The 19,895-nt window shown below is 42.0% G+C and overlaps 1 protein-coding gene across 1 annotated transcript in view; it reads left to right on the top strand.

Annotated features, from left to right (window-relative positions):
* The window catches only part of tmx3b (thioredoxin related transmembrane protein 3b), a 90,551-nt gene that overhangs the window by 12,029 nt on the left and 58,627 nt on the right, over positions 1–19,895 (top strand). The window contains exons 5-9 of the mRNA XM_034166863.1: positions 4,574–4,619; positions 9,163–9,243; positions 11,959–12,058; positions 12,439–12,516; positions 14,380–14,446. Coding sequence (XP_034022754.1) covers positions 4,574–4,619; positions 9,163–9,243; positions 11,959–12,058; positions 12,439–12,516; positions 14,380–14,446 — 372 coding nt within the window. The remainder of the gene's footprint in view (positions 1–4,573; positions 4,620–9,162; positions 9,244–11,958; positions 12,059–12,438; positions 12,517–14,379; positions 14,447–19,895) is intronic.

Below are 19,895 nucleotides of genomic sequence, written 5' to 3'. Positions count from 1 at the left end.
TATTTACAGTACTGTGCAGAGTTATGGGGTAATACTTATAAAGGTACAACACAATCACTATCAGTAATGCAGAAAAGAGCTATAAGAATTATTCATAATACTGGCTATAGAGATCATACAAATCCACTATTTTTACAATTCAAATTCTTAAAATTCACAGACTTGGTTCATTTTCAAACAGTACAAATCGTGTATAAAGCAATAAACAATTTACTTCCAGCAAATATTAAAAATATGTTTTTTTAACAGATCAGGGGATTGCAGTCTGAGGGGGAAATTTAAATTTAAAGCATCAGTGGGCACGAACAACATTAAAAGGTTTCTGTATTTCTGTCTGTGGGGTGAGGATGTGGAACAGATTGGGAGTGGGGCTCAAGCAATGTCCAAGCATGAACCAGTTCAAACAGCGGTACAAAAATATGTTGTTTTTCTAGGTATAGGGAGGAGGAAGGGTAATGAGGGTTAGGGTGTTTTTTTTTGCTTCGGCTTGTAAATATATAGTATTTTGTATGTAAGTAGGTATGTGTAGGTGTATATTTATGTTTGTGTATATATGTGTGTGTATGTATATATATATATGTATGTATGTATATATATATACACGAGGTCTGTCCATAAAGTATAGGTCCTTTTTATTTTTTTCAAAAACTATATGGATTTCATTCATATGTTTTTACGTCAGACATGCTTGAACCCTCGTGCGCATGCGTGAGTTTTTCCACGCCTGTCGGTGACGTCATTCGCCTGTGAGCACTCCTTGTGGGAGGAGTCGTCCAGCCCCTCGTCGGAATTCCTTTGTCTGAGAAGTTGCTGAGAGACTGGCGCTTTGTTTGATCAAAATTTTTTCTAAACCTGTGAGACACATCGAAGTGGACATGGTTCGAAAAATTAAGCTGGTTTTCAGTGAAAATTTTAACGGCTGATGAGAGATTTTGAGGTGACACTGTCGCTTTAAGGACTTCCCACAGTGCGAGACGTCGTGCAGCGCTCTCAGGCGGCGTCATCAGCCTGTTTCAAGCTGAAAACCTCCACATTTCAGGCTCTATTGATCCAGGACGTCGTGAGAGAACACAGAAGTTTCAGAAGAAGTCGGTTTCAGCATTTTATCCGGATATTCCACTGTTAAAGGAGATTTTTTTAATGAAAGACGTGCGGACGGGTCCGCGCGGCGGCTGCGACTCTCCGCCACAGGAAAAACATATTTCACCCATATTGGCCTCTCTTCATTGGCTTCCGGTTAATTCTAGAATAGAATTTAAAATTCTTCTTCTTACTTATAAGGTTTTGAATAATCAGGTCCCATCTTATCTTAGGGACCTCTTAGTACCATATCACCCCAATAGAGCGCTTCGCTCTCAGACTGCAGGCTTACTTGTAGTTCCTAGGGTTTTTAAGAGTAGAATGGGAGGCAGAGCCTTCAGCTTTCAGGCTCCTCTCCTGTGGAACCAGCTCCCAATTCAGATCAGGGAGACAGACACCCTCTCTACTTTTAAGATTAGGCTTAAAACTTCCCTTTTTGCTAAAGTTTATAGTTAGGGCTGGATCAGGTGACCATGAACCATCCCTTAGTTATGCTGCTATAGACCTAGACTGCTGGGGGGTTCCCATGATGCACTGAGTGTTTCTTTCTCTTTTTGCTCTGTATGCACCACTCTGCATTTAATCATTAGTGACTGATCTCTGCTGTCTTCCACAGCATGTCTTTTTCCTGATTCTCTCACCTCAGCCCCAACCAGTCCCAGCAGAAGACTTCCCCTCCCTGAGCCTGGTTCTGCTGGAGTTTTCTTCCTGTTAAAAGGAAGTTTTTCCTTCCCACTGTCGCCAAGTGCTTGCTCACAGGGGGTCGTTTTGACCGTTGGGGTTTTTCTGTAACAATTGTATGACTTTTGCCTTGCAATATAAAGCGCCTTGGGGCAACTGTTGTTGTGATTTGGTGCTATATAAATAAAATTGATTTGATTTACATGATCAAATTGTAATCTATTAGATAAATATGATTCAAACCACCACAGTGCCTTTAATACCTATGGCATGCTCTAATCTCTGTAATAAAATTTTATGGTCAACAGTATCAAAAGCTGCTCTGAGGTATAACAGGACAAGCACAGAGATGAGTCCACTGTCTGAGGCCATAAGAAGATCATTTGTAACCTTCACTAATGCTGTTTCTATACTATGATGAATTCTAAAACCTGACTGAAACTCTTCAAATAGACCATTCCTCTGCAGATGATCAGCTAGCTGTGTTGCAACTACCAGTTCAAGAATTTTTGAGAGAAAAGGAAGGTTGGAGATTGGCCTATAATTAGCTAAGATAGCTGGGCCAAGTGATGGCTTTTTAAGTAATGGTTTAATTACTGCCACCTTAAAAGCCTGTGGTACATAGCCAACTAATAAAGATAGATTGGTCATATTTAAGATCGAAGCATTAATTAATGGTAGGGCTTCCTTGAGCAGCCTGGTAGGAATGGGGTCTAATAGACATGTTGATGGTTTGGAGGAAGTAACTAATGAAAATAACTCAGACAGAACAATCGGAGAGAAAGAGTCTAACCAAATACCAGCATTACTGAAAGCAGCCAAAGATAACAATATGTCTTTGGGATGGTTATGAGTAATTTTTTCTCTAATAGTTAAAATTTTATTAGCGAAGAAAGTCATGAAGTCATTACTAGTTAAAGTTAAAGGAATACTCGGTTCAGTAGAGCTCTGACTCTTTGTCAGCCTGGCTACAGTGCTGAAAAGAAACCTGGGGTTCTTATTTTCTTCAATTAGTGATCAATCAATCAATCAATTTTTTTATATAGCGCCAAATCACAACAAACAGTTGCCCCAAGGCGCTTTATATTGTAAGGCAAGGCCATACAATAATTATGTAAAACCCCAACGGTCAAAACGACCCCCTGTGAGCAAGCACTTGGCTACAGTGGGAAGGAAAAACTCCCTTTTAACAGGAAGAAACCTCCAGCAGAACCAGGCTCAGGGAGGGGCAGTCTTCTGCTGGGACTGGTTGGGGCTGAGGGAGAGAACCAGGAAAAAGACATGCTGTGGAGGGGAGCAGAGATCGATCACTAATGATTAAATGCAGAGTGGTGCATACAGAGCAAAAAGAGAAAGAAACAGTGCATCATGGGAACCCCCCAGCAGTCTATGTCTATAGCAGCATAACTAAGGGATGGTTCAGGGTCACCTGATCCAGCCCTAACTATAAGCTTTAGCAAAAAGGAAAGTTTTAAGTCTAATCTTAAAAGTAGTGATGAGTAGTAAGATGTCCTAGCTTTATGGAGGGCTTTTTTTATAGAGCAACAGACTCTTTTTCCAGGCTAAGTGAAGATCTTCTAAATTAGTGAGATGCCATTTCCTCTCCAACTTACGGGTTATCTGCTTTAAGCTGCAAGTTTGTGAGTTATACCACGGAGTCAGGCACTTCTGATTTAAGGCTCTCTTTTTCAGAGGAGCTACAGCATCCAAAGTTGTGCTCAATGAGGATGTAAAACTATTGACGAGATACTCTTTCTCACTTACAGAGTTTAGGTAGCTACTCTGCACCATGTTGGTATATGGCATTGGAGAACATAACAAAGAAGGAATCATATCCTTAAACCTAGTTACAGTGCTTTCCGAAAGACTTCTACTGAAATTAAACTTATTCCCCACTGCTGGGTAGTCCATTAAAGTAAATGTTATTAAGAAATGATCAGACAGAAGGGGGTTTTCAGGGAATACTGTTAAGTCTTCAGTTTCCATACCATAAGTCAGAACAAGATCTAAAGTATGGTTAAAGTGGTGGGTGGACTAATTTACATTTTGAGCGAAGCCAGTTGAGTCTAATAATAGATTAAATGCAATGTTGAGGCTGTCATTCTCAGCATCTGTGTGGATGTTAAAATCGCCCACTATAATTATCTTATCTGAGCTAAGCACTAAGTCGGACAAAAGGTCTGAAAATTCACAGAGAAACTCACAGTAACGACCAGGTGGACGATAGATAACAACAAATAAAACTGTTTTTTGGGACTTCCAATTTGGATGGACAAGACTAAGAGTCAAACTTTCAAATGAATTAAAGCTCTGTCTGGGTTTTTGATTAATTAATAAGCTGGAGTGGAAGATTGCTGCTAATCCTCCCCCTCGGCCCGTGCTACGAGCATTCTGACAGTTAGTGTGACTCGGGGGTGTTGACTCATTTAAACTAACATATTCATCCTGCTGTAACCAGGTTTCTGTAAGGCAGAATAAATCAATATGTTGATCAATTATTATATCATTTACCATTTACATATGCATATTATGGATGATGTTTCTGCACAGTCAAGTCAGAGGAAAATCGAGATGTTTCCGATGATTGTTTTATAGACGCTGTTCATCAGCTTCTGTTGAGTAATGATCCTTACGACTGAACAGTACTGAATATGATGCTAACACCTTTTTGATCTTTGTAGAGTTTTTATTGGGTTTTCGATGATGGCTATGATGACAAAGATCTGTATTTGTTTGTTTGGCGGTAATATTGTTCAATATGAAACAACAATGACCACCTGATTTTGTGGAATGTTCGTTTTCAATTCTACAGGAATTGCATCAGAGTTTGGTGTCCGTGGTTACCCCACTATAAAACTGTAAGTATCAGGCTACACATAAAGTGTCACTCTTTTTTTATTTTTTTAATTGTTCATGAGCGGTATATATGTACACAGTAGTGTTTTCAAAATTGACTGTCAAAGTGAGTCTTGCTTACAGTGCTCAGAGAAGATGGTACTGAAAATTAGCCCTCGCTTGCAGAACTTAAAACCTGTCATTGTGATTGACATGTGGTAGGGCAGTGATGGCCAACTGGGCAGCATGAAGGTGGTTTGTCACAACAATAAAAATTTTTGCCCTCTTGGTGCATTATGGTACTGTCATTAGTATTTGCTCTAATAGTGATATAGATCTATTTTTTTGACTGTCTGACAGATGCAGTGATTAATCTGCAGTGTGTTGCACATGTATTTTCTGGTGTATATAAAATGATGTTATTTTATTGTCCCCTGCCATGAAATAAAGGGGAGCATTGAAATGGACTCCGTTCGTCCGTCAGGGTGTGTCACATTTTGAGAGCCTTAGATTTCCCTGTTGCCTCTTTCTGATACATTACTTACCTGTATCATATTGTAAATGGACACAAATGTGACGTCTATGCATATGGCCTTGACCCACCCTTCCAAGGTCATTTAAGATGAGAGCTGACAAAGATACCCACCGTCTCACCCCAAAATACCACTTTTTCTCTCTAAATATCAATTCTAGAGCTTACGTTTGTATTGAGCACCTCTAACAAATTATGTATCCAGACTCACTTTAGCACACTACATTTGATCTTGAACCTTAGGGTCAAGGTCAAACATGCAAATGGACAATAAAAAAAACTTTTTGGGTATATTTTGCCTTCTCGACAGCAAATTTCTCTTCTAAAGCTTAAATTTGCATTGAACACAGATGACAAATTATTCATCCAAGCTCTCTTGAGCCAACTGCATTTGACCTTTGTCCTTAGGGTCAAGGTCGCTCATGAAAATGAATGGGAAAACTACTCTTTCTTGTGTTATTTGGCCTTTATCCACTTATTTTTTCCACTGTTCCCGCCATGAAAAAGGGGGACATCTGAAATGGACTCCATGCATCTGTCTGTGCTTATTTGTTTAATTTGTCACCGTGCCGTGTCAGTGTAATAGGCTAGGGACCTCAGTCAAGTATTGGCTTGTTATGCTCCCTCTTTGTAATCTCTTGCACTCTGTGTATTTTGAGTTTGGATTGTGCTCTGTTAGCTGTTTTCTTCCCTTGAGGAGTAGCTTCTTGAGACATATTCAGGAGGGAGTAAGGTGTTGTTCATGCTTCATAACTATGTTCACACCTTTTGAAGCTAAATCATATTAAGTATGATGTTAATTATGCACTCTGTGACTGTTTAACTGTGCTAAAAAGAACTATGCATCCCCGCCCACCCTCACGAATACACTTAACCTTTTTCAGATATATTCTGAAATTACGACCACAAGTCCAGGTGATTCATTCACTTTTTTTGTTTTGGTGACACAGGAGGTGTGTGTGTGTGTGTGTGTGTGTCTAACATGCATGCATATATATATATATATATATATAATATGCATGTTAGAAGGGTACCTTTTTAAAGGTCTAGTCCCCTTCAGTTTTCCACAAAATTTGCATTTTTTGTGTGTTGAAATTGAAGTTCTATTAAGTAATTGTTAAAAAACAAACAAAAATCCCAAAACAAAAAACATTTATTGTTATTTTTTTACAAGTGACTTAAAAAATGAAGCCCCAGGTCATGTACTATAAGCGGACTTAGCAATTCTGACACTGGCCAGGTTTGTTATTTGAGAGTCAGAAAAGCTCCCACCATAAACTAATCTCTAGTCATCAATCACATCGATGATTACGGTTATAGATTATTTATTCATCACAGCAAGTGTGTCATGGCTAGGGATGGGTATTTATAAGATTTTATCGATACCAATGCTGTTTTCGATCCGATTCCTTATGATTGACATTTTCAAATGGCTTTGAGAGGGGTTAAGAAGCAGAGTTGCCGCTTCTGAAAAGCAGCGAAGCAGAGAAACAATGAAGCAGTGGGTTGGAGCACTGCTTCATTGCTTCAAGCTTCAAGAACAGCCGCTGCAGAAGCGGTTGATTACAGACCCGCTGCAGGGTCTCCAATCAATGTAAAGAAATGATTATTTCCCCAGATAAAACACCCTCAAAAACAACGGCAGCTCTGAAGGACTGATAAGGGAATCGTCAAGCCAAAAGGCTATCGATGTCGGTGGATCGAACCTTTCTTAACGATTCTTGAAAAGAACCGGTTCTCGATAAATGAACCTAGTCATGGCGTCTTCTCATTGTATTTTAACCTGTGTGGGTTGAAATGATAAATTGTTTTCCAAAGAATTTTCATGTTGAACATAATGATAGTATACGATGGTGAAATCTTTATTTGAATATGATGGAACAAAATTAAATCGAAAGGGACTACACCTTTAAGAATGCCAAATGTGACTTTGACCAAACCCCTCATATACATAGGGTGTATCACTCACTCATCTTCAACAGTTGATTTCCAGCCTGAAGTTAATATAGAGGAAGATGGCTTAGTTTATGGAAACGAGTTCAGAATTGATAGAAAAATTGATATTTGACTTTTAAAAATGGCCTTCTTTGTCTTTCAGCTGTTCCCATTAGGGGTCGCCACAGCAGATCAATCGTTTCCATCTCACCCTGTCCTCTGTATCTTCCTCTGTCACACCAACCACCTGCATGTCCTCCCTCAGTACATCCATAAACCTCCTCTTTGGCCTCCCTCTTCTCCTCCTGCCTGGTGGCTCCATCTTCAGCATCCTTCTCCCTATATACCCTGGGTCACTCCTCTGCACATGTCCAAACCATCTCAATCTCGCCTCTCTGATTTTGTCTCCAAACTGTCCCACCTGAGCTGTCCCTCTGATATGTTCATTCCTAATCTTGTCCATTCTTGTCACTCCCAAAGAGAATCTCAACATCTTCAGCTCTGCCACCTCCAGCTCTGCCTCCTGCCTTTTTCTTAGTGCCACCGTCTCTAAACTGTATAACTGGTCTCACTACTGTCTTGTAAACTTTCCCCTTCACTCTTGCTGATATTCTTCGGTCACAAATCACTCCTGCCACCTTTCTCCACCCACTCCACCCTGCCTGCACTCTCTTCTTCACCTCTTTACTACACTCTCCATTACTTTGAACAGTTGACCCCAAATATTTAAACTCATCTTCTTTCACCACTTCTACTCCTTGTAACTGCATTATTCCACTGGGCTCCCTCCCATTCACACACATGTACTCAGTCTTGCTTCTACTGACTTTCATTCCCCTTCTCTCCCAAGCATATCTCCACCTCTCCAGACTAGACTCAGCTTGCTCTCTACTCTCACTACAGATCACAATGTCATCTGCAAACATCATTGTGATCTGTGACTTTTAAAAATGGCCAAATTGTAAATACTGGTTTTAATCTAAACCTTGTTTGGGATTCATCTTAAACATACGCAAAGTCTCACAGTTGTGTGTTTGTGCCCATATAAGCTACACTATTTGCAAAAAGGGGAAAAGCCAAATCCACTTTATATGTCACAGAAGTTCATATCTGAACTCCCTTGTGTCTGTGAGATGTGCGGAGGAGCTGCTTCCAGCTGTGTGCACTATTCCTATACATTCAAAAAGCTGATGCTGGGGTACACATGGGGACTGGTGCCATTCTGGATGATTCGGTCTCTGCGTATCTGAATTTAACTTGAACATTTTGGTTATTGAAAGGTGTGCATTCGACCACATTTCCTATATATCTTACAACAGTTTTTTTTAGTGAAAGTGACTGGAAGGAAAAAAGTTCAAATTAATGAATTTAGGTAGACACCAGCTGCTTGGCAGCAGGAATCATGTTGACTTGAAACAAATGATCATCATTCGAAGCCGTGTTTCCTCCATATATTTGAAACCGAATCATTTATCTGCATGTCGCCTTAATGGGCTCCCTGTTTTGTTTCATCAAGCTCATTTGGGAAACTGCCACAGGATCACGGCAGGGTTCATAGCATTAAACCAGGCAAGTGATGAAACATCCATTGAAGAAGACAAGATGCCTCCCTCGGTGACAGAAGGAGACTTGATTTAGAGTCCCCCCCCCCCCCCCCCCCCCCCCCCCCCCCCCAAGCTCATTAGGCCCTGTGGGCTGACGCAACCTTGGCAATCACTCCTTAATGCATTCTGCTTGTAGTAACAGCTCCACTCAAGTAGCTTCCTTGACTGGGACTCAATTAGGTGCAGCCGTTTGTTTTTGTTACTGGAAGGTATGATAATTTAAGGTGACCTTTGCGCTGAAGGATCTTTGCCTGATGGATTCGCTGTTGCATCATCGACTTTCTTGTAGTCACCTCTTGTTGCCGAGCTCATAGTTTTGATTTGAGCTTTGAAATGTAATTGTATTTTGAATAAAGCCATCCTTGACATTTATCTGACAAGACAGTCAAGTGCTATTGCTCAGACTAGAACTAATAGCACAAAGCAATTTTATTTTATTTTTTTACTGTTTGGCTTCACAGTGAATTGATCTATTTTCTTCTGTTTCTTTCACAGGCTAAAGGGCGATCTTGCCTATAATTACAAGGGGCCAAGGACAAAAGATGACATTGTAGAGTTTGCTAACAGAGTGGCAGGGTAAGTTAGTCAACGCTTCAACACATTTAGAGAGATAATACAAAGATCAGTTTGAATATAAATATCAATAGACCTGTCAAGCTGATGTCCTGGAAATAACTGCAATAAATTATATGATTGTACTGTGGCGCATGGCTTTGAAGCTGCTTTGAAATAAGTCCAGATTTATTCTTCAAAAGTTCTGGCTGGAAGTATGCAGTCGTTGGTGGGCTCGAGTCTCTCAATATTTTCACCCGACTCACTGTTGTTTTTTAGTATGTGTGCACATGCATGAGTAGTGGAGCTGCCTGAGCCCCGTCCTCTGTGAAACACAGAAAGTAGATAAGCAGCACAACCAGAAATGACATTCAAATGTTTTCAGAATATTTTTTTCAGATATGGCTGCAGATACAAGACTCTAATCTGAAGCAGTAATGGCTACAGGTACGAGACCTGACACTTTGAGCAGCTATGAAAGAATGAAATGGCACCATGCAGTAATATTGTTTTGCAGTATTGCTACTCGATGAGTAGTTTCAGAATTTTGATGGAAATTCTGCAAGATCTTGTGTGTTGCAGCTACAGAAAGTAAAAACATGGTACTTACAATCATTGCCTGGCGCTACTGGTCTAGTAGTAGTACTACTGCACTACATTGTTTATGCGTTGTCATAGCTGCTCAAAATGTTATTGCGCCACAGCACAGAAATGTCTCGTACGTAGAGCCAACACCACTCGAGATACTAGTCCAGTATTCAGCCAGCCCGCTATGGCCATGTCTTATAATGATCGTGAAAATCCTGCTGTTTATTTTGACATCATGTTGGGCAACATGGTGGCCAAGCGGTCAGTGGACTTGCTTCCAAAACACAAGGTTCCCGGTTCAACTCCACCTGTACCCATTCTTCGTGTAATGTGGAGCTGCATCAGGAAGGGCATTGGGTGTAAAACCTGTACCAAACCAACATGCATATGTGTGTAATCTACTGAGGAAATTCCACGCAAAAATGGAGAAGCCAAAAGAACTCTTAAGTGGCATCAAGCACCCAACATGTTAGAGGTAGAGGTTCTTATTCAGCGTGGGTAGCCAAGGAAAGTTCAAAGCTTGTTTCCAGAAGGGCCCACAGCACGTGTCTGTCACTCCTCTCCACTGTTGGTGACCATGGTTGGTGACCTGTCCTCTTTGAGTGCTTCTCTTGCTTGTGGTGTCCCGCAATGGTCAATTCTTGGCCCCACTCTCTTTTCCCTGTACATGTTGCCACTCAGATCAATCATTGCACACAACAAGTTGGGAGTGTGGCAATCGAGAGTTGAACCTGGATCGCTGGCATCTCAGTCGAATGTGCAAACCATTACGCCACCACCTCCCTAAAAATGTTAGGAACATTTTTATGTAAACAACTATGTAATGACAGTGATCAAGATCAAATTCAGACCGTGTCCTCATATCATACAATAAGCTGAAAAAGTAATTTTCATGAGTTGGAACTTCTCATCGACTTAATCTTGCTTATGTAATCTTGGTAGGGCTGTTAAAGTTGGAACTTCTCATCGACTTAATCTTGCTTATGTAATCTTGCTTAATCTTGCTTTAATGGTGCTTCGTGGGTATTCTGTGTATGCTCATGACATCATACCATGCGGCTTCTGGAAGAACTATTATGACTTTAAAAAGAGGATTACACCCTCACTTTTGATTTTTCTACAAAAGCAAGATCATATTATGCATATAGCAGCATAGTTAAAATGCTGTGGGGTATGTTATAGTGAGTCTTTTGATGCAGGTAAGAAAAACAACCATTGCAAATTGTACATTTATGTCCCTAAATCTCTTTGGGTGGGTGACACACCAGTCTCATAGTCATAACAGGTGTAATAGAAACCCATGATATGGATTGTGCAGCACAATGAGAAATCAGATGAAGTGATTGAAAAATAGCACTAAATATCTATTAATTTGGAAATCAATAATAATTTTGCCACGTCTGCAGCATGGCTCAGCCCTGCAGTGCTGATGCTTTGATGATCTAATATTTTTTTCCTGTTCTGCTGAGCTCCACATGCGAGTCAAAATTCCTGTTAACTACTCTTCTTATAGGTGTGACTGACTATGAAATCACTTTCACATGATGACATGACTGTCATGGCAGCTGTTAAGTTGTGCTTGTGTCGTGTGAACCAGGGGACTTCTGTGCTGAAGTCTATGCTGAGCTTTAATTAAACATAGCCACTGATGTGCTAAATGTAAAACTGCAAAAATGTTTTTAACTTTGAAGGAGCGGATTTGCAAGTGAAAGTAGTCCAGGTTAAACTCTTTTTCATATGTTTGAAATAATCGTGATATTGATTTGTAGCCATATCGCCCAGTGTAGATCTACTTATCAATGCATGCTGCATTTCTTACATAACATCATGTATTCCCTCTGGTGAGCTACTTTAAGCCTCTATATCAACAGATTTTCTCCTCTTGGATGGAAATCGAACAAGATCCATCACAAAGGGCTTCATGAAAAACCTGGCTCTCTCGACTCGAGGGCTGCAAATTGTAGAATCCTCACTAGAGGGTGCCACTAACACACAATTCAGGAGTTAGCCAAGAGTGGGGGCAAAAACAGGATGATGGGATTTCTAATATGTATGGTCACATCTGTGGACTGTGTAGGATTTGGTTTGAATCACAAGCTTAAAAAAAAAAAAAAAAAAGTTTCTTTTTAAAAATTTCAATTCCCACTCTAGGCCAGCTGTCCGGGCGCTTCCCAGCAAGCAGATGTATGAACACATGATGAAACGCCACACGGTGCTTTTTCTGTACGTCGGGGGAGAGTCTCCCCTTAAAGTAAGTGCTATCTGTGTCACCCAGAAACTAACAGAGAAAAAGTCCCAGTTTATATTGAACACTGGAGTCAGAGTGCTAAAGCTGCACGTAACCCATCACTGTAAAAATGTAAGGTGTTGCAGCATGGTGGTAAACGTGCGCTATAGTGCATGTGACATTTTATAGTGAGCACCCGCATTTTTGTTTTCTAAAGCTACCACAAAACTGTAAGGGCTTATTGATCGAATGATAAGAGCAATGCTTCTGCTGCTATGGTTAAAGTTTGAACTGAAGGAAAGGTTGCCTGTAATACGTTCCACAGCCTTGGCCATTAAACACAGATTTATTGAGCACTGTTGTGTAAAATATTTAAGAGTTAAAAGGCCTGTTTGCCATTACAGGAGAAATACAATGACGTGGCCTCGGAGCTCATTGTGTATACTTATTTCTTCTCGGCATCAGAGGATGTGCTTCCTGAGGCAAGTAGACCTTTTTTTACTTTTGAAATGTTTTGAATCTATTTTGCACCCTTTTTATGATTTTGTCCTCAGGCCCATCCGTGCCCATAAGATGTATTATTTTAAACCTATCTAGACCAGGGGGGCTAAAAGTGCCCGCACTAACTTTCACGTCGTATAATAAGTGTTTCTCATTTGCCCTTTCTGTCCAAGGTTTTGGAAAAAGTTGTTTTTATACAGTTACAGTCGTTCTTAGAAAATAATATTCTCTTTGAAAAATTTCAGTGAGGGTTCAGAACTGGTCACACCACTGAATCGTCTCTTTTAAAAGTTCATAATGGCATTGCACTGTCAGTAGACGTTAAGTGCCCCATGGTTTTAGTGCTGCTGGACCTGACAGCTGCCTTCCATACAGTTGACCACTCGGTCCTCCTGTCCCGTCTAAAAAAAAAAACCCACGTTGGACTTGATGGCACTGTTCTGAAGTGGTTCACATCATATCTTTATGATCGATGCTTTTCTGTAATGGTTGGTGACCTGTCCTTTTCGAATGCTTCTCTTGCTTGTGGTGTCCCGCAAGGCTCAATTCTTGGCCCCACTGTCTTTTCCCTGTACATGTTGCCACTCAGATCAATCATTGCAAACAGCATGTTGTTCCACTGTTATGCAGACAATATTCAAATCTATCTCCTGTTAGAAGAAACTGATGCGGTCACTGGGGGCAGGATGACCAGTTGTATCGCAGCAATAAAGCAGTGGTTGTCTTTGCATTTTCTGCACCTAAATGAGGACAAGACTGAGTGTATTGTGTTTGGTGACTAACAGATAATGGACATTGGGGGATTTTCAGTTAAACCCTCTGTCAGAAATTTTGGGGTGATGTTTGACAGTGGTTTTAATTTCGACAAACAAATTGACTCTGTGGTCAAATCGAGTTTTTATCAACTACGGCTTTTGGTGAAGTTGAAGCCTTTTTTAAATTGTGTAGATCTGGAAAAAGTCATTTGTGTTTTTATTAGTTCTCGGCTGACTCCAACGCAAAGGACTTTACGTTGGAGTCTCCCAGTCTTCCCTCAGTCGACTTCAACTGGTTCAGAATGCTGCAGCACATCTGCTAACTAACACACGTAGACACGACCACATCACCCCAGTCCTCTATGCTCTGCATTGGCTTCCAGTTCGGGCTGGAATTGATTTTAAAATTCTTATGTTTGTTTATAAAGCTCGGAATGGTTTGGCCCCACCATACTTGGCCGAGCTGCTGACACACTGGGACCAAACTAGAGTTTTGAGATCTTCTAACCAGTGTGCACTAGAGGTTCCGAGGTCCATGTACTGCCACTGGGGTGACCGGGCTTTTTATGTGTCCGCACCCAGACTGTGGAACAATATTATTGTAGTTATTTTGATATTTTTTGTAGTTGCCATTTGCAGCAGAAATCGTTGTGAACATTTAAGTGCTCTAAGGCACATAATCAGTAAAACTGAGATGCGTAACCTACATTTCTAGGAAAATATTTGTAGGAAAATTCATTATTCATTTCCAAGCAATTCATTACCAAAATGACACTAATGATCAAGTTTCATTTGTAGCTCATCTCCTTCAAATTTGGTGGTCATACACTATATGTTCACCAGTTATGGGGGGCGGGGGTGGCCCAGGAATCTCAAAAAAGCCCGGTCTAGATGGGGTTAAAAGGCTGCTCAGATATCAGTCTTGCATGCTTCTTCTGCAGAACGCAAAGAAGGATTAAGTTTGCTGTAGAATCCCGCTGCCATCAGGCTTGTTTTGGATTTTTTTTTTTTTTCAGGTTCACTCGCAAAAAAACAAATGAACATTTATGGTGTTTGGTTTTAAATGAAGTGTTTTTGTGTTTTCATCAGTCAGTCTCACTGCCAGAGCTTCCCGCAGTTGTAGTGTTTAAGGACGGCGGCTACTTTTCCTATGATGGTGAGTATTCTCTGTGTTGTCTTGACTTAATTTGAAAGTTAGTTTTACAGTGCTGTAAATCAGATTTGTGTTGCTTTTTATTCTTGCCGTTTCCCTTCATGCTGCCTGTGTCTCTGTTCCTGCGAGTCTTGTTTTCTCAGGCTGTGCTTCTCATCCTTGCTGCCGTCCTTTAATCTTGCACACCACAATGAGTTATGGTGTGCCTGGCCCATCATAAAGCATCACAGGCTCTGCCCACTATTGTGTGTGTGTGTGTGGCGAGGCCAGCGATGTTGTGGTGGTTTGCCTCTAGGCGGACAGATGTAGCAGGCCAGTACGGAAGGATTGGCCCGTGTGGGCGTAAACGACCACAGTTCAAGCCAAACAAACCAATGCTGAGCGGGTCTTGTTTATTCAGGACATCGAAGGCTTAAATCATCCAAGCGGCAGCCAAGCCACTGCAAAGAAACGTATTTGACTTCAGAGGGTTCTCTGATGCTTAGTGCATCCAGGAGAAGTGCAAACATCTTCCCCACCCCTCCTCCTGGATGACTGCAGAACTCTGCATCCTTGTATATCTGGAGGATAATGTAGGTGAGAATGTTTGCTATTACATGCTTCTCTTTTACCTCTTCAGCTTCAAAACTTTCCAAAGAGAAACATCATCTCATCTCGTAGGTTAAAACAAGAGATGGAAATATTTAAGGCGGAGCTAACTGGGTAGTTACCGACATCAAAAAAAGACGTGTGTTCTGGCTTTTCTTTGATTTCCTTACAAGTCCATAGTATATTCTTTGGGTATGCTGTGTTTCTCATAGGACATTCAGTGGGTTTAACCATCTTCTGCATCTCACTTGACACAACACCACACTGTGTTAGCCCAAATATAAAACTATGGTTTCTTTTTCTTGGAATTACATTTTAAAAAATGGATTTGTCTTATATTCAGAGTTTATAGTTTGGCCTGTTATATGCCACCACAACATTAGGTGGCACCAAATACTTGTGAAATGAATGCCCCCCCTAAGGACTTTTAAATGGCTGTCTTGACATGTACACAAAGCATCTCCTGTTTTCCCCCCTCATATAATTTTATTTTAACAGTGGACCCATGTTGCTCTTTTTATCCTGCTCAGATTGCACCAGATTAGATATTATCTTAATAAAGAGAGCAGCAGAATCAAAGCACGCTGTGTGCTTCTACTGCTCAGACCACACCCCACAACAGGGACTGGTGGCTCATGCACGTTATAGAATTTTCCCTCCTTCTGTTTTGTGCCAATTGAAACAGTAAAGAATGGAGAAAAAAAAAAATTAAAATCTCCATGGCCGCATACTGCAGACTGGTATGAGGCCTACTGGGAGGAAATGGAGCATGTGACTGAGGACAGGAGGAGAGCCCTCCTGGCCTACAACCAGTCCCAGCACATTGGAAGCCCTCAAAGCTGCCAAGAGAAAAGCCCAGCAAACCACCCGCCACTGCGCCAGCTCATACTGGCTGAACATCTGCTGCAGTATACAGACAGCTGCTGACACTGCGGATGCAAAAGGCATGTATGAGGGCATCAAGAACGCAACAGACCCATCCACCTCCAAGTCTGCCCCACTCAAGTCAAAGACAGGCGAAGTCATCACAGACCAGGGGAAGCAGCTGCAGCGCTGGGTTGAGTACTATCTCGAGCTGTACGCAACCCAGAACATTGTTACAGTCACAGCCCTCGAGGATCTGCCGCATATTGAGGAGCTAGACACGTCACCAACCAAAGAATAGCTTGGAAAAGCCATTGACTGCCTTGCTAGTGGGAAGGCCCCAGGGAGTGACGGCATCACACCAGAGCTCTTCAAAAGTGGGAAACCTGTGCTGCTAAAACACCTGCACAATCTTTTCTGCCTCTGCTGGGAACAGGAACACATTCCCCAGGTCATGCGAGATGTGAGCATCGTCACCTTGTATAAGAACAAAGGAGACAGAAGTGACTGCAATAATTAAAGAAACATCTCCCTTGTCATAACTGTTGGGAAGATCTTCGCCCGTGTTGCCTTAGCGCATCTACAGACCTTGGCCTCGTGTGTTTACCCAGAGTCCCAGTGCAGCTTTTGGGCTGGGAGGTCTACTGTGGACATGATTTTTTTTTTCAATAAGCCAAGTGCAGGAGAAGTGTCAGGAGCAGCAAATGCCACTCTACAACACCTTCATCGACTTGACCAAGGCTTTCAACTTGGTCAGTCGAAGCGGACTCTTCAGACTCCTGCAGAAGTTCGGCTGTCCCCCGAAACTCCTCGCAGTGGTCTTGTGTTCCATGAGAACATGCACAGTACAGTTTACTTCAATGGAGCAACATCTGAGGCCTTCCCAGTTAGCAGTGGGGTGAAACAGGGCTGTGCCCTTGCGCCAACGCTCATCAGACGCTCATCTTCTCCATGCTCCTCCAGTACGCCTTGAAGGATTGCAACGAGGGAGTGTACATTCACACCAGGGCCGATGGCAAGCTCTTAAACATCGTCTGACTTTGTGCCAAGACCAAGGTTGTGAAAGTACTCATCCACGAAGAACACAAACATCATGGCGCAGGGCACAGTTGCTCTCGCTAACAATGACATTGATGGGTACAGCTTACAAGTTGTGGAGTAATTCACATACCTTGGGTCAATCATCTCCAACTCACTCTCCATTGATGCACAGGTGAACAGCAGGATTGCAAAGGCACCAGCAGTTATGGCAAGATTAAGCCACAGAGTCTGGAACAACTCCAGCCTCACCGAGAAGACAAAACTGCGTGTCTGCCAGACCTGCGTGCTCAGCACACTCCTCTATGGTAGTGAGGCATGGACTGCCATGCCGGACATCAGAAAAGCTCAACAGCTACCATCTGAGGTGCCTTACGCGAATTCTGCACATCGGATGGCAGGACAAGGTGTCCAACACAGGTCTTGGAACACGCCAACATGTGCAGCATGTTCACCATTCTTGGTGAAAGGTTCTTTTGTTGGCTTGGCCACGTCGGGAGAATGGATCTGGGCTGCATTCCTAAAGACCTACTGAATGGTGAGCTAGCAGAGGGCACTCATTTGGCTGGTTGACCATGCCTGCGCTTCAAGGATGTCTGCAAGAAGGATATGAAAATGTGTAGTGTGCAATGTCAACACATGGGAGCAGTGTGCAGAGGACCGCGCAGCCTGGTGCCTTACTGTCAGAACAGGTGTACAAAGGGCTGAGCAGGAGAGGAACCAAGGCCTTGCAGAGCAACAAGCTAGGAGGAAGGTGCAACACTGGCTGCCTCAGCAGGCATCACAGTACACGTGCAACAAATACAGCAGAGATTGTTGCTCGTGCATTGGAATAAGTCATTCAAGCAAGTGCAGATAGAAGCAAAAGACAAAAATTTCCTGTGTATTTGTATGGTTAACTGTGTTGGTAGCATGGCCCAAGCAGGGTCACCCCTTTGCATCTGGTCTGCTTGAGATTTCTTCCTCAAATCATTGTAAGGAGTTTTTCCTTACCTGTGTGCTTGCTCTAGGGGTTGGTAAGGTTAGATCTTACCTGTGTGAAGTGCCTTGAGGCAGCTTTGTTGTGATTTGGCACTATATAAATTAAATAAATTGAATTGAAAAAGTGTTAGTGTTAAAAAAACAAACTGGACGCTGCACCATTTTCTCCCGCAGACGGTCGGATGCCAGGAGTATGTGGCAGATCTTGCGTCATTTTGCAAGTGGTGGTATGCCACCATTTGGATGTGGGTATGTAGAGAATTGACTGACATTACATGAGGCCAGTTTTCAGTGTTTTGCGTGACTGTATTTTTGCAGTGTAGCCCTCCCACACCCACTTTCACTGAGCTTCCTATAATCCTATGTTTCTTCCTATAATCACAAAATGCAGAGGGAGTTTTTCTTTACCACTGTTGTCATTGTCCTTGCTCATAGCATGGCCTTCACCAGAGGTGGTGAAGGCTAAGACAGTGCAGGTTTTCCTTACAGAAAGTCACAGTGAGTTTACAGATGACAGGACTTCAGGTCGAGGAGAGGAGCTCTTCAGTCAAACAACTTGGTGAGGCAATTGTTTGCAATGAAAACATGCATTGTCTTGGCCCTTCATGACATGTTGCCTGCCACTGGTCTAGACCTTGTTCATGTGGAGCACTTTAAGATGATTTGTGTTAAGATTTAATGCTGTGTGAAGGAATCGAGCATCAGCTTAAACATACTGTGATTCACAGCTATACAGTGGACCTTATTATTCTCTCCATGTTGAAATATCTCTACTGAGAAAGTTGGCAGCAGTGCCTGTGCACTGGGAGATATGGCGTGGTAGTGTAACACCTCCTTACTTCTGTTAAAGAAGTGTACTCAAATTTTGTGGTACAGCATTGTTCTGCATCCATGGGAAAGTAAATGCCAGCTTGCTGGAAAGGGAAATCCAGCTGATTGTAAGATTTTTGCATTTGTAAGGTCATTGGGGGGTGGGGGGGTGATACGGAGTTGGCCACAAAATCTAATTTGGACTTGGAAAAGGCTTTTGAGCTTGTCCCTGTAGGTGTACATTATTGTGGAGGTGAATGGGTGAACACACAAATGTACATGTGTGTGTACACTTTTAACAAATTATATGTTATAGTCTTATTCCAAAATGGAGTAAATTCATTTTTTACCTCAAAATTCTACTCACAACACCACATAATGATGACATGAAAACTTTTTTTTTGCAATTTTATTAAAAAAAAAAAAAAAAAACTAAAATCACATGTCCATAGGTATGCACACCCTTTTCTCAATACTTAGTTGATGCACCTTTGGCAGCAATTACAGCCTCAAGTCTTCTTGAATATGATGCCACAAACTTGGTGCACCGATCTTTGGGCAGTTTTGCCCGTTCCTCTTTGCAGCATCTCTCCAGCTCCATCAGGTTGGATGGGGAGCGTCGGTGCACAGCAATTTTCAGATCTCTGCAGAGATTCAGGTCTGGGCTCTGTCTGGACCACTAAAGGATATTCACAGAGTTGTCCTGAAGCCAGTTCTTTCATATCTTGGCTGTGTGCTTAGGGTCATTGTCCTGCTGAAAGATGAACCGTCACCATAATCTGAGGTCAAGAGCACTCTGGAGCAGGTTTTCATCCAGGATGTCTCTGTACATTGCTGGATTCATATTTCCCTCAATCCTGACTAGTTTCTCAGTTCCTGCTGCTGAAAAACATCTCCACAGCATGATGCTCTCACCATCATGCTTCACTGTAGGGATGGTGCCTGGTTTCTTCCAAACATGACCCCTGGCATTAGCGCCAAAGTGTTTGATCTTTATCTCATCAGACCAGAGAATTTTCTTTCTCATGGTCTAGGAGTCCTTCAGGTGCCTTTTGGCAAACTCCAGGTGGGCTGTCATGTGCCTTTTACTAAGGAGTGGCTTCTGTCTGGCCACTCTACCATACAGGCCTGATTGGTGGATTGCTGCAGAAATGGTTGTACTTCTGGAAGG

This window comes from Thalassophryne amazonica, chromosome 1 (assembly GCF_902500255.1).
Source record: "Thalassophryne amazonica chromosome 1, fThaAma1.1, whole genome shotgun sequence".
Taxonomy (NCBI): Eukaryota; Metazoa; Chordata; class Actinopteri; order Batrachoidiformes; family Batrachoididae; genus Thalassophryne; species Thalassophryne amazonica.
The sequence above is the reverse complement of the archived record's forward strand: the minus strand, read 5'-3'. Positions and strand labels throughout refer to the sequence as shown.